The following is a 14,742-nucleotide window of genomic DNA, read 5'->3' on the forward strand; positions in this document are numbered from 1 at the left end:
AATAAGAAAACAGGACTTGTGTACCCTGCCCGGATCAGGGTTACCGGGGCCCCACACTGGAGCCAGGCCTGGGGGAGGGGCTTGCCAGCGAGCATCTGGCGGCCAGGCATTTACTCATGGTGCTCAGCCGGGCCCAGCCCGAAGGAGTTACATGAGTCCCCTCTCCCATTGACCCACCACCGATGGGAAGGGCAGTAGTAGGGGTTCAGTGCTTTGTGGATCGGGCAGTGTCCGAAGGCGTGGGCCTTGGTGTTCTGATCCTCGGTTGCTGAAACTGGCTTTTGAAACTTGGAATGTTACCTCACTGGTGGGGAAGGAGCCTGAGTTGGTGCGTGAGGTTGAGAGATACCGGCTAGATATAGTCGGGCTCACCTCAACACACAGCTTGGGCTCTGGGTCCAATCTCCTTGAGAGGGGCTGGACTTTATTCTTTTCTGGAGTTGCCCATGGTGAGAGGCGGTGGGCAGGTGTGGGCTCTCATAGCCCCTCGACTTGGCGGCTGTATGTTGGGGTTTTCTCTGGTGGACGAGAGGGTAGCTTCCCTACGTCTTCGGGTTGCAGAACGGGTCCTGACAGTTCAGAGTACCCAACCTTCTTAGAGTCCTTGGGAAGGGTTCTTGAAAGTGCTTCTCCTGGAGACTCTATTGTCCTACTGGGGGACTTCAACGCTCACGTGGGCAATGACAGTGATACCTGGAGGGGTGTGATTGGGAGGAATGGCCTCTCTGACCTAAACCAGAGTGGTGTTCAGTTTTTGGACTAAAAACTATCGGGCTGAGGTCAGGACTCCAAACCTCCAAACTTCTTGTGGCCTTCAAATCAGCTCAAGAACAGAGAGATTCATGGAATGGGTTACCGTCGCCAAGCAGCAGCATCCAAGACTTGCATCACCAAGTGCAATGCAAATTGTTGAATGCAGTGGTGTCACCACTGGACTCTAGAGCAGTGGAGACCATGAATCACGCTTCTGTGTCTGGATGTCTGATGGATGAGTCTTGGTTTGGTGGTTGCCAGGACAACGGCACTTGTCTGACTGCATTGTGCCTAGTACAAAGTTTGGTGGAGGGGGAGTTATGGTGTGGGGTTGTTTTTCAGGAGTTGGGCTCCGCCCCTTAGTTCCAGTGAAAGGAACTCAATGCTTCAGCACCAAGCGATTTTGGACAATTTCAGGCTCCCAACTTTGTGGGAACAGTTTTGGGATGGCCCCTTCCTGTTCCAACATGACTGCACACTAGTGCACAAAGCAGGTCCATAAAGACATGGATGAGCCATTTTGGTGTGGAATAACTTGACTGGCTTGCACAGAGTCCTGACCTAAATGCGATAGAACACATTTAGGATGAATTAGAGCAGAGAAAGCAACACAGGCCTTCTCATCCAACATCAGTGTCTGAGCTCAGAAATGCGCTTCTGGAAGAATGGTCAGAAATTCTCATAAATACGCTCCTAAACCTTGCGGAAAGCCTTCAGAGAAGAGCTGAAGCTGTTACAGCTGGAGAGGGTGGACCAACATATTAGAACCTATGCGTTAAGATTGGGATGTCACTCAAGTTCATAGGCATGTGAAGGCAGATGAGCAAATATTTTTGGCAATATATCTAGTGACATCCCTGTTCATAAGCTAAAGCAGGGTAAAGCTTATTTAGTTTGGGAAAGATTAACCACAACTTGTAATAAAAATTGACAGCTACACAAAGGATAGCTTCAATAAATGATTTATTTATTTAAAAGTAACTACTGCATTACAAGGTAAAAATGCATTAAATGACAGATTTTGACTGATATACATACAGGAATTAGATAAATGAAATTTATGAGGGATACTTTAATTCAGTTTACTAAAATATGGTAGCGAGCTGTTGCTGACCCTTTGAAGCTAATGAAGTTCAGAGGAACATGGGAGGCACGTACCCTCCAAAAAATGGACTAAATGTTAAAATACTGTAAAAACACTTGTCTATTAATTAAAAGGTGTGTGTATGTGTTACTTGTTTTATCCAGTGTTAGAAAGTGAGGTTACTGTGTGGGCATTTTATGTTGAGGGCTGGTCATTGTGAGGGTGAAGTGCATAGCTGGTGGTGACCTCCCCAGTATGTTAGAGTTTGTGTCTTTTCTGTTGTATAAATTAAAAGAATCTTGGCCTACATGGAGAGGTTACCTACATGCTACTGTGTGCAAGACACTCCTTTTGGGGGGGAGACAGGGGTTTGATAGGTTTGAGCATACAAGTTTAAAGAATAAGCCATTTGGGGGGAAAAAAAAAAGAAAAAAAAAAAAGCTTCTAATTCACCACAAATCAACTGAATATAATTCTTTTCCTTTGATCCTGAATCTAGTCTGCATAAGCATAATAGATGGAAATCCATTATGATACACAATCTGACAATCACATTACAAGTCTATATAATTCTTTAACCAAATACATTTCACTTACATTAACAAATACACCTTTTAAAACAAAAGAATTATTAATATTACACTATCAATGCTGAAAGAAAACAACTTGAGGGACAGAATTGCAACCTCCTCCTTACCACTAATAGCAAACAATTTTTTAGACTTTAAAAGTTGTAAAACAGTAAAAGTAAAACAGTATGAGACAAACTATATCTAAGTTAAGCTTATGGCAATTTCAGATTTAGAGCAAAAATTAGGACAAATGACACAGAAACTCTTCGTGCAGAATAATTGATATTTAACCAAAATACAAGTCGTCTGAAAGAGTCTTTTATAAAAAACATTTCTCTGCATTGGACCATGGCATTGGCATGATTCTTGAACATAAAGGGTTCTTGTGTTTAGGGTTAGTTCTGAGTTAATATTAATTTAAGAGGTTTCAATCATATCATGACTTGACTTAAACAAAAGGGACTTGACGTAGAAGCCGATTTGTTTTAAAAGCTGAAAAAGATTAAAGAAATAAATAGGCTGAGAGAGAGAGAGAGAGAGAGAGAGAGAGAGAGAGAGAGAGAGAGAGAGAGAGAGAGAGAGAGAGAGAGAGAGAGAGAGAGAGGGGGATATAGAGCTAGGCTCACTGTCAAATGTTTGTGAGAACATCCACCATCGCATCAGAAACACTATACTAGCTTAGATCTGCTAAATTAGAAAGTAAAATCCTCTTATTACTCAATGTGGGGCTTCTCATTTGTTATGCATATGTAATACAAATGAAAGTCATCTGGGAGAGAACATGCAGTATCACACCTTCCCATTGGGTGTACAAACCTTAGGCTTGACTTGGTGTTCAGCACAAAATTACATTTCATTTTATGCTTTATGTTGTAAAAAAAGTGTAAAACACCAGTAGGTGGTTTTCAGTATAAACAGCTTGAAGTTAGGCCTGAAACCACCGTTTCCTGCCGACTTTAATTACATTTACAACATTTGGCCTGACGCTCTTCTCCAGAGCGACTTACAATTTGATCATTTTACACAAGCAGGCGAAGGTGGTGTTAGGACTCTTGCCCAAGGACTCTTATTGGTATAGTGTAGGGTGCTTAAGGTGTTAACCACTACACTACACCAACCACTACCACTAATTCTTGAGATGTGCTATGGTAATGGTGTTGTGTTACGGTTACTGGCCATTACTGGTCATTTCTAAAACTGCCCTTAGTACACTTGTGGGTCTTTACAGTATTAAAATGTTTGAAACTCTGTCCACACTCTGAACAGTGATACGGTTTTTCTCTTGTGTGAATGTGCTGGTGTAGTTTGAGTTTACTTTGTTAAGTAAAACTCTGTCCACACTAGGAGCAGTGATACGGTTTCTGTCCTGTGTGGATGCGCTGGTGCTTTATGAAAGCACTCTGTTGACAAAAACTCTGTCTACACTCTGAGCAGTAATATGGTTTCTCTCCTGTGTGGATTCGCTGGTGTGTTTGGAGAGCACTCTGTACAGTAAATCTTTTCCCACACTCTGAGCAGTGATACGGCTTCTCTCCTGTGTGGATGCGCTGGTGTATTTTGAGATTACCCCGTATAGTAAAACTCTTCCCACACTCTGAGCAGTGATACGGTTTCTCTCCTGTGTGGATGCGCTGGTGTATTTTAAGATTACTCTGCACAGTAAAGCTCTTCCCACACTCTGAGCAGTGATACGGCCTCTCTCCTGTGTGGATGCGCTGGTGATGTTGGAGAGTCCTCTTCTCATTAAAACTCTTCCCACACTCTGTGCAGTAATATGGCTTCTCTCCTGTGTGAGTGCGCTGGTGTGTTTTGAGATTACTCTGTACAGTAAAATTCTTTCCACACACTGAGCAGTGATACGGCTTCTCCCCTGTGTGGATGCGCTGGTGTGTTTTGAGAGCACACAGTTCAGTAAAACTCTTTCCACACTCCAAGCAGTAGTGATTTCTCTTTTTGCTGTTTTTCTGTGCTTGTCTGTGAGACGTGTTCATGTGGAGGGTACCAGATGATGCCCCCTGAGTCCCAGAACGTCTTTTGGATGCCATATTATTATATATCTCACCAGTTTCAGCGGCTTAACTTTCTTCTTGGTGGAATTTAAGCTGAGTAAGAAAGTGTAGGAGAAGACTTCATACAGGGCATCTTAAATTTCTGTAAGGAAAAAAAAAAAAAAAAAGAAAAATAAGAAAAAAAAAAAAAAACAAGCTCAATCTGCAATGAAAATGTCTAATGAAAATCAAGAAATTCATACACTGACAGAAAGTACAAAGAAAGAATTAACATCCATCAGATGAGGAAAAGCCAATAACCTAATTACTTAATTTCTTTAACTACACATAAACCACTGATGTTGAAAAGCAGTATGTCATGTTGCTATACCAATAGTAATACTACCAATAACTTGGCTCAATTGACTGGGATTATTCAAAAACAAAGTGATCCCAAACTCAACATTTCATCCTATATATATGTTTCACTGAATGTAACTGGATCCTCTGCTTTAAAAGAGCTGACTTATAAAATTTGTTACATGTATTTTTTTTTGGATAAATTCTCTGAGCTTATTTGTCCTATTAGGACTTATACCAAGCCATGTACAGACAATTCAGTGCATAATTGCTACTCAATATAAGATCACTAATCTCAAAAGCAGTCATTGTAAATGAAATTGTAAGTGATCATAAATTTAACATTTTCTGTCTCACTGAAACATGGGTTAGACTGGATGAATATTCAGCTTTAAATTAAGCCACCCTTGTAGGCTTGTTAGCGCACGTGCGTGCATGCTGCCTGTTACAGTAGCTCCCGTTCGTGTTTTTTACTTTTTCCTCTTAAATAAAAGATTAATTAAAAAGATAAATAAAAGTTATTTGACGAGGCAACTTACTGAAGCTGTGCCCTCTCAAAACATGCGAGTAGAGAGTTTTGGTCTGTTTTTTCACCGTGAAAGTGCTTCTTTCACTCACTCTCTGTGCCCCCCTCCTGTGGCAGCCCATCTCACACCTCCATCCCTCCCCCACCCATCACCTCTACAGTGAGTCTCACTGCTGACCAGGTGAGAAGACAACTGAAGAGACTCCATACAAACAAGGCTGCAGGCCCTGATGGGGTTCCCCCCAGGGTGCTTAAAGCCTGTGCCACCCAGCTTTGTGGAGTACTTCAACATGTCTTCAACTTGAGCCTGAGTCTCCAGAAGGTCCCCATGATGCGGAAGACATCCTGCATTATTCCTGTTCCAAAGACGCCACGACCCAGTGATGCCAAGGACTACAGGCCAGTTGCACTGACGATGCAATTCCCTCAAAATTACTCAAAGAAGTACTTCGAATTATTATAAACCCTCTTTTAACTATAGAAATCTCGTCCCTTAGTCTGGGCCATGTTCCCAAAGCTTTTAAACTAGCAGTTATCAAACCTCTGATCAAGAAACAAAATCTTGATGTTAGTGTACTGTCAAATTATAGACCTATTGCTAACTTACCGTTTATATCAAAGATCTTAGAAAAAGCTGTCGCCCAACAACTTAGTTCATATCTACATAAGAACCATATATATGAAAAATTCCAATCTGGATTCAGGCCACATCACAGCACTGAGACAGCTCTAGTTAAGATAACTAATGATCTTCTTGCATCTGATCAAGGCTACTTATTCCTGTTAGTTCTAACATTTTCTGATGTTTAAGACTCTGTAGTTCTGAGCAGATGAAAGCAGTGGGATCTAAAAATTCCTAATGTTGATGACTTTCTTTAGAGCCTTGGTGTGATGTATATACTAAAAGTAACATTGATCTGGAAAGTTGCATTTTTCACTGATGATGTTGAAGGTCATGAACAAGCCGTTAGTGATAACCGTCTCGGGCTGGTTGCTCAAGCTTAAGATATGAAGGGTTTATTGTTCAAAAGAAGTTTCATGCAATCAAGCAGTTTCATGGCCAGTTCCTCCACTATTTCATGACAAAGGAGAAAAAAGGTCAGGAGCTGCTTCCAAGTGCTCAACATACAGTATACAGTAACTTTTCATGGGAGCTCTAAATGTGGTCCAAAGAGGTGTCAGTGCTAGTGGAGGGTCCAAAAATTAGCCTGAAGAAACAAAACAATCAGTGGCCAAATCAACTATTTAGTAGATTCTCCAACAGAAAGAATGCACTGACGAGCTCCACCAAAATCCATTAACAGAAGCCATTCTCTTTACATCGTCAGCTTTTTTACAGACAGAAAGCTGAAATGTAAACTTGCTGAAAATGTAAGTTAGTTAGCCAAACAGCTACCGGTGGCTAACTAACCAACTTGAAGGTAAACTGGATCAAAATGCTTTAACATACTAACATTAAGACGTGACCATGAGGCACATATTAAGGCACTAATTATTTCTGCTTATCATACTAAGACACACCTCTGTCACACAATCAAATCTTCTTAAATCAAATGTGTATCTTTAGATGCCTAGTGAAACAAATGTGAAGTCTAATGACTGTGCAAATTGACCTCAGTCAGTGGCCTAGATAAGAACTCTTACCATCGAAAGACATTCCTACGTATCAAATCCCTCATCAAGGATCCTCTAAATCTGAAATTAGCTAAGGCATATTGTAAGATCTGCAGGAAGAATGATCTCATTATGAATATGACTACTCGCCCCATCGCGTCCTATTCACACTCACACTGTCTGGAGAGAGAGGGAAAGATCAAGGACCACCAGTTTTCAGGTTCATTGAGACCAAAGGTTCCCAGTTCCAGTCCTGGAGAATCACACTACACACATTCCTCCATTTTCTCTGATCTAGCGCTTTTAATCCAACTCGTAATAACTGATTAAATGCTGGACTGAGTGTCAGAGAAGGGCAAGCACTAAAATATGCAGAGTGCGTGGTCTCCAGGACTGGGGTTAAAATCTGAACTAGGCCATCAAGATGAATGGCTCTCACATTACACCACCCCCCAGTCACCCACCACAGACAGTCCTGCCAGCCATTAAACTGCACCCCCATCCAGACATTCACAGTGAGCATATCCAAGAGAATGTGGCGAAAAGGGGTTCAGCTCCTGCTTAAGTCCTGCATCAGCCACTTTGCCCCACTTGGTCAACTCCCCCCACATCTACAAAAATGACCATGGCTTCACTGTAACTAAAGGAGGGAATATAACCGTTAAGGTTTGGTGAGGTGGGCAGAATTTCCCGCTGGTCAATGGAACTTGAGTCTCTGCTGTCTGCTTAATGGAAGAAACAAGGCCTAAAGCACAAAATCCTCTCTGGAACAAGCCAGAGCTTCTTTCTCATGTCTGGTAGACCCTAACAGTTCACTATCATCCTTAAAGACCACCAAAAAGCCAGCGCATCTAATTGTGCACTGACTCTGCACTACTACTTTTTACTGGCTCATCTCGTTAACTAGCTAGCCAACATGCTAAAAACATGCAGAGCTGTGTTTTCTTATAAAAACACCTCCATATCAGACACAGAAAGAGAAAAGCCACATCTGCTGCTCCTCAGACATACAGCCCCTTCACAAACCACCAACTGAGACACCCAAACGAAGACATTTACATTCCCTATCTGAACATTTCAGACAGTACACATTAATAAACACCGCGTGAACACACACACACACACACACACACACACACACACACACACACACAAAGTTCCCCAAACCACAGCAGCTCCGCCTCTAAACCCCTGCAGGACGAGCAGCACCTCTATCAGTGAGGCTCCAACAGACATTTAAAAACACTCAGTCAGTTACGCTGACATATAAGGACTGAAAGCAGCTTAAAGCAGCACTTACAGCTCTTTAACCTCAGACTGTGCATATTAATAATTTACTTTCTAAAAAAAATGCTATAAAAACACTATGGTTCTACATAACATGTAGGAGTACGATGGGTGTGACACATCTTATAGCTTTTATATTCATAAAGGATGGACACAGTTTGTCCACTGTTTTCTCGTTGTTATTATTAATTTGTTGGTTTGTAAATATTTTATTTTTGACTGTGTGAAAAAAATCTGTTCATGAAAGTAAATTGCTGAAAATTGTTGGTAATTGTTTAAAAGGTTCTAGATATGCTATTGGGTGAAGTGGTGATGGTACACTGTACACTCGGCACTCCATACATGTTTACTAATGTTTTATGTGTCGCTGGACGTTTCAGCGCTGAGGTCTGAGATTGCTCGAGCGGTGGTCTCCGAGATACGCACAGTAATGGACGAACATTACTCCAACATTAAGACAGAGCTACTCGACATGAAGCCAGAGCTGCTTCGTGATTTTGTAGCGTTAAGATCGGACTTCGCCGGTCTGAAATCCACTGTTTCGGACATTGAGCGCTCTCTCTCTCTACATGCACGGATGACGTGGTAGCACTACAAGCTAAAGTTGAGTCTCATAAAGTCAATTAAAGAAATTAGCAGGCTGGATGCTAAATGCGATTTGGAGTCTAGATCCCGTCGCCAAAACATTCGCATTGTAGGAATTCAGGAAGGAGAGTCTTTCACCATCACCACCTCCAGAGTTTCTGAGCTCCTGAAAGAGGCATTTGCGTTGGATAAACCCCGCTGGTGGACCGCGCTCATCGCACGCTAGCTCCCAAACCGAAGCCTGGTGATCCTGGTGACCTGGTGATCCAACTCGCTGCTCGGTTGGGAGACTGATTTTTCTCTTCTTCTTTTCTCCATAGTTGGTGAGCTGTACTTCGTTCAAAGGGACGAACTTTATTTTTATATATATATATATATATATATATATATATATATATATATATATATATATATATATATATATATATATATATATATATATCTCCATCCATCCATCCATCCATCATCTTCCGCTTGTCCGGGGTTCGGGTCATGGGGGCAGCATCCTAAGCAATGAAGCCCAGACCTCCCTTTCCCCAGCCACTTCCACCAGCTCTCCAAGGGGGATTCCGAGGCGCTCCCAGGCCAGCTGGGCGATATAGTCGCGCCAGCGTGTCCTGGGTCTTCCCCAGGGTCTCCTCCCAGGTGGACTCGCCTGTGACACCTCCCGAGGGAGGCGTCCAGGAGGCATCCTAACCAGATGCCCGAACCACCTCAGCAGGCTCCTCTCGACGTGAAGAAGCAGCGGCTCTACTCAGAGTCCCTCCCAGATGACCGAACTTCTCACCCTATCTCTAAGGGAGAGTCCAGACACCCTGCGGAGGAAACGCATTTCGGCCGCTTGTATTCGCGATCTTATTCTTTCGGTCATTACCCAAAGCTCATGGCCATAGGTGAGGGTGGGAACGTAGATCGACCGGTAAATCGAGAGCCTTGCCTTATGGCTCAGCTCTTTCTTTACCACAACAGACCGGTAAAGAGCCCGCATCACTGCTGACCCAGCACCAATCCGCCTGTCAATCTCCCGCTCCCTTGTACCATCACTCGTGAACAAGACCCCGAAATACTTGAACTCCTCCACTTGAGGCAAGAGCCTATCCCCGACCCAGAGAGGGCTCTCCACCCTTTTCCGCCTGAGAACCATGGTCTCGGATTTAGAGGTACTGATTCTCATCCCAGCCGCTTCACACTCGGCTGCAAACCGATCCAGCGAAAGCTGAAGTTCGCGGCCTGATGTCCCCAATAGGACCACATCATCTGCAAACAGCAGCGATGTGACCCTGAGGTCACCAAACCGGACACCCTCCATCCCTTGACTGCGCCTAGAAATTCTATCCATAAAAATTATGAATAGAATCGGTGACAAAGGGCAGCCCTGACGGAGTCCAACTCTCACTGGGAACGAGTCTGACTTATTGCTGGCTATGCGAACCAAACTCCAGCTTTGTTTGTACAGGGCCTGAATGGCTCGTAGCAAAGAGCCATGTACCCCGTACTCCCGAAGCACCTCCCACAGAATACTCCGGGGAACACAGTCGAATGCCTTCTCCAGATCCACAAAGCACATGTGGACTGGTTGGGCAAACTCCCATGAACCCTCCAGAATCCTGGAGAGGGTGAAGAGTTGGTCCAGTGTTCCACGATCAGGGCGGAACCCGCACTGTTCCTCCTGGATCCGAGGTTCGACTATAAGCCGGACTCTCTTCTCCAGTACCCCTGCATAGACCTTGCCAGGGAGACTGAGGAGTGTGATTCCCCTGTAGTTGGAACACACCCTCCGGTCCCCTTTTTTAAAAAGAGGCACCACCACCCCAGTCTGCCAATCCAGTGGCACCGCCCCCGATGTCCACGCAATGTTGAAAAGGCGTGTCAGCCAAGACAGCCCCACAACATCCAGAGCCTTGAGGAACTCAGGGCGGATCTCATCCACCCCTGGAGCCTTGCCACCAAGGAGCTTCTTAACTACCTTAGCGACTTCGGCCTCAGTAATGGACAAGCCTATTCCCATGTCCCCAGACTCAGCCTCCTCACTGGAGAACGTGTCGGTGGGATTGAGAAGGTCCTCAAAGTATTCCTTCCACCGCCCAATGACGTCTTCAGTCAAAGTCAGCAGCACACCATCTCCACTATATACAGTGCTAGTGGCACACTGCTTTCCCCTTCTGAGTCGCCTGACGGTTTGCCAGAATCTTTTCGGAGCCGACTTAGTCACTTTCCAAGGCCTCACCAAACTCCTCCCATACACGGGTTTTTGCCTTGGCAACAACTGAAGCCGCAGATCGCTTGGCCTGTCGATACCTGCCAGCTGCCTCTGGTGTCCCACAGGCCAACCATGCCCGGTAGGACTCCTTCTTCAGCTTGACGGCATCTCTCACCTGGGGTGTCCACCACCGGGTTCGAGGATTACCACCCCGACAGGCACCAACTACCTTACGGCCACAGCTACAGTCAGCCGCTTCAGCAATGGAGGAATGGAACATGGCCCATTCTGAGTCAATGTCCCCCACCTCCCCCGATATCTGGTCAAAGTTCTGACGGAGGTGTGAGTTGAAGATCAATCTGACAGGTTCTTCTGCTAGACGTTCCCAGCAAACCCTCACTATGCGTTTGGGCTTGCCTGGTCTGACCGGCATCTTCCCCCACCACCTGATCCAACTCACCACCAGGTGGTGATCAGTTGACAGCTCAGCTCCTCTCTTTACCCGAGTGTCCAAAACACATGGCCGCAAGTCCGATGACACGACTACAAAGTCAATCATTGAACTGCGGCCTAGGGTGTCCTGGTGCCATGTGCACTTATGGACATCCTTGTGTTCAAACATGGTGTTCGTGATGGACAAACTGTGGTTTGCGCAAAAGTACAAAAACTGAACACCACTCGGGTTCAGATCAGAGAGGCCATTCCTCCCAATCACACCCCTCCAGGTCTCACTGTCATTGCCCACGTGAGCGTTGCAGTCCCCCAGTAGGACAATCGAGTCTCCAGGAGGAGCACTTTCAAGCACCCTTCCCAAGGACTCTAAGAAGGCTGGGTACTCTGAACTGCTGTTCGGTGCATAAGCACAGACAACAGTCAGGACCCGTTCCCCAACCCGAAGGCGTAGGGAAGCTACCCTCTCGTCCACCGGAGAAAACCCCAACATACAGGCACCGAGTCGAGGGGCTATGAGAAAGCCCACACCTGCCCACCGCCTCTCACCATGGGCAACTCCAGAAAAGAATAAAGTCCAGCCCCTCTCAAGGAGATTGGACCCAGAGCCCAAGCTGTGTGTTGAGGTGAGCCCGACTATATCTAGCCGGTATCTCTCAACCTCGCGCACCAACTCAGGCTCCTTCCCCGCCAGTGAGGTAACGTTCCAAGTTCCAAAAGCCAGTTTCAGCAACCGAGGATCAGAACGCCAAGGCCCACGCCTTCGGACACCGCCCAATCCACAACGCACCGAACCCCTACTACTGCCCCTCCCATTGGTGGTGGGTCGATGGGAGGATATATATATATATATATATATATATATATATATATATATATATATATATATATATATATAGCAGTCATATATATATTTATTTAATTAATAATAATAATATTATTATTATTAATATTATGATTATTATTTGATTACGTAAACCACCTTGCATTGAGCACATTTCATCCTTTAATCATGGTACTGTGGGGTTTTTTCCCCCTTTCTTTTTCCATTTTCTCACTTAAACTGCTGAAACGGGTCATATAAGAATGGCATCCAGAAGAGATTCTGGGACTCAAACATCTGGTACCCTCCACATGAACGCATTTCACAGACAAATGCAGAAGCACAGCAAGGAGAGAAATCACTGCTGCTTGGACTATGGACAGAGTTTTGCTGCACAGAGTACTCTCAAAATACACCAGCGCATCCACACAGGAGAGAAGCTGTATCACTGCTCAGATTGTGGGAAGAGTTTTACAGAACAGGGTACTCTTATGTGGCGCCCCCTTAACTATGATGGCAGACTACGCCACCCCTTGGTTTATACCTGGAGCAAAGGGGAGCTCCGCAAAAAAAGATGTCAACACAGATCTTAAAAAATATATATAAAAAGGACTTTATTAAATTGTTCACACTGTCAGTTTGGTATTAAAATGAAATTCTCTTTACCAGGGCTTGCTCAGGTATAGAGTGAGAAATCAGCTAGTGCTATTCTATTACACACGTGATTAAATTCCTATCAACCCAATCAAAGAAAATCTCAGAGCAATTGCACTATATTGCACTGCAATCAGGTCACATTAGTGAACACCACAAAGACTCCAATTGATTCCCAGCTTCTTAGTCAGCAAGCCCTGATACTAAACTAAATAAAATAGATGAGTAGACCCTTGTACTGTTAGGCTACCCAAATACTACTTATGAGGAAGCCCACGTTTACATACTCACAATTAAGAACACTAGTGTTAAAAACCTAAAACATTTCACAGCAGCATCAGAGGAGGTCTACAAATAAAATCATAAAAGTACATAAACCTCGGGAATAAAACCAGCACCAAAAATAAAGACACCAGTAAAAAGAAAAAGTAAAAGCTAAAATAAGAAAAGAGCAAAGTAAAACACAAAGAAAAGCAGCCAGGAACCCAGTTGCCGTATCGATCGATCTTCCAGAGTTTAACAAGATGGATCAGGCTCAAGGGAAAGAGCTCACATATGTAGGCCTAAACTGTATAAACACGTGTTAATATACAACATTACCTCCTTTCTTCCACCCTGCTAGGCTCTGGACTAAATCATTCCATTAATCACAATGTACAAAGCCATAAGCGGTTAGCAACAATAGTTCGAGCGCTATAAGAGACTAACAGTAAAGACTAACAGTACCGAAATGCTAAAACTGAAAGGCTAGAAGTAGCTAGTAGCAGATACGAAACATGTAGGTGCTAACCGCCATGGATAGGAGGCTGTGGGTGGCTGCACCATACAAGCGTTAGCAGCAGTGGCTAAAAGGCTATGCGTAGCTAACCACGCTAGCGAATGGCATATAAATGCTACCGATAGCAGCTGGAAAACTACGCCAACAGTAACAGCCATACTCAAAGACCGCGATATAAAAGAAAGGAAAACATACCTGCGCTTAAATCAGCAACCAGCGTCAAGCGGGGGCGAGACGTTTATGGTGAAGCGGACAGCGACGGCTCGGCTCGGCTCGGCTCGGCTCGGCTCAGCTCAGCTCAGCTCAGCTCCCAACGCGACACCACCAGTAACCGAGGCACCTCGTTTGTGCCGATCCCTCACTAAATGAGCAAAACAGGCCACTTGACTGCTGGCTCTATTTTTCCACAACACATCGCAAAGTACACAACTAGACAGACAACGTACCTTAAAACCACGGTCTCTTAATCAAGCCAGCCCGATGCTGCAACCGCGGCCACCAAACGCTGTTGTGCCTAGCTTAGCCACACCACAATGCTACTGATACGGACCCCAGGGTGCCCATATACCTGCCTGATTCGCAAAAAAACGGGAAACGCTGCACCAGGGCTACACTTAAAATCCACCAGCGCACTCGCACAGGAGTAAAACCACATTATTGCTCAGAGTGTGGGAAGAGTTTCAGGCATTTAAAGACTGTAAAGACCCACAAGTTCACCTAGACCTGTGGTGGAAATCAGCAGTAACGAGTAACCTTCACATACTCCAGGTGTAAAAGACTACATTAAACAGTGATTCTAGGCCAGATTTCAGTCTGTTTTAGCTGTGCTGTCATTTATGAACCTAAAGTAAATGTGACTGATCTTGATGCGTAGTGAGGTCCACACTTCAAAGAAAACAGAATTTATCTGACAAACCAACTTCCTTAACAGGAAGTTTTTTTGAAATGACCACATCCAGATTGTAATGAGGTGGCCTGTTGAAAATAAATCCAAAACTATATAATAGAAATTGTGGGGATTACTTGTCATCCTGAGCAGACTTTTACAAGTGGGCATTACTGGTCAGT

General features: G+C 44.4%; 1 protein-coding gene and 1 pseudogene across 1 annotated transcript; one reads left to right on the plus strand and one right to left on the minus strand.

Moving 5' to 3' along the window:
- LOC108443991 overlaps nt 1-14,742 on the plus strand; it is a 53,404-nt pseudogene that overhangs the window by 23,242 nt on the left and 15,420 nt on the right.
- LOC119262034 (gastrula zinc finger protein XlCGF49.1-like) lies at nt 1,700-14,377 on the minus strand. The gene is made up of 3 exons (XM_037532874.1): nt 14,121-14,377; nt 13,870-14,035; nt 1,700-4,560 (listed from the first exon to the last, which is right to left on the minus strand). Exon 3 carries the CDS (start codon nt 4,452-4,454, stop codon nt 3,750-3,752), a length of 705 nt encoding a protein of 234 aa, XP_037388771.1. The 5' UTR covers nt 4,455-4,560; nt 13,870-14,035; nt 14,121-14,377; the 3' UTR covers nt 1,700-3,749.

This window comes from Pygocentrus nattereri, chromosome 22 (assembly GCF_015220715.1).
Source record: "Pygocentrus nattereri isolate fPygNat1 chromosome 22, fPygNat1.pri, whole genome shotgun sequence".
Lineage (NCBI taxonomy): Eukaryota > Metazoa > Chordata > Actinopteri > Characiformes > Serrasalmidae > Pygocentrus > Pygocentrus nattereri.

Excerpts from the sequence above, each read along its gene's own strand:
- LOC119262034 (XM_037532874.1), bottom strand. The coding sequence starts at position 4,454 with ATGGCATCCAAAAGACGTTCTGGGACTCAGGGGGCATCATCTGGTACC.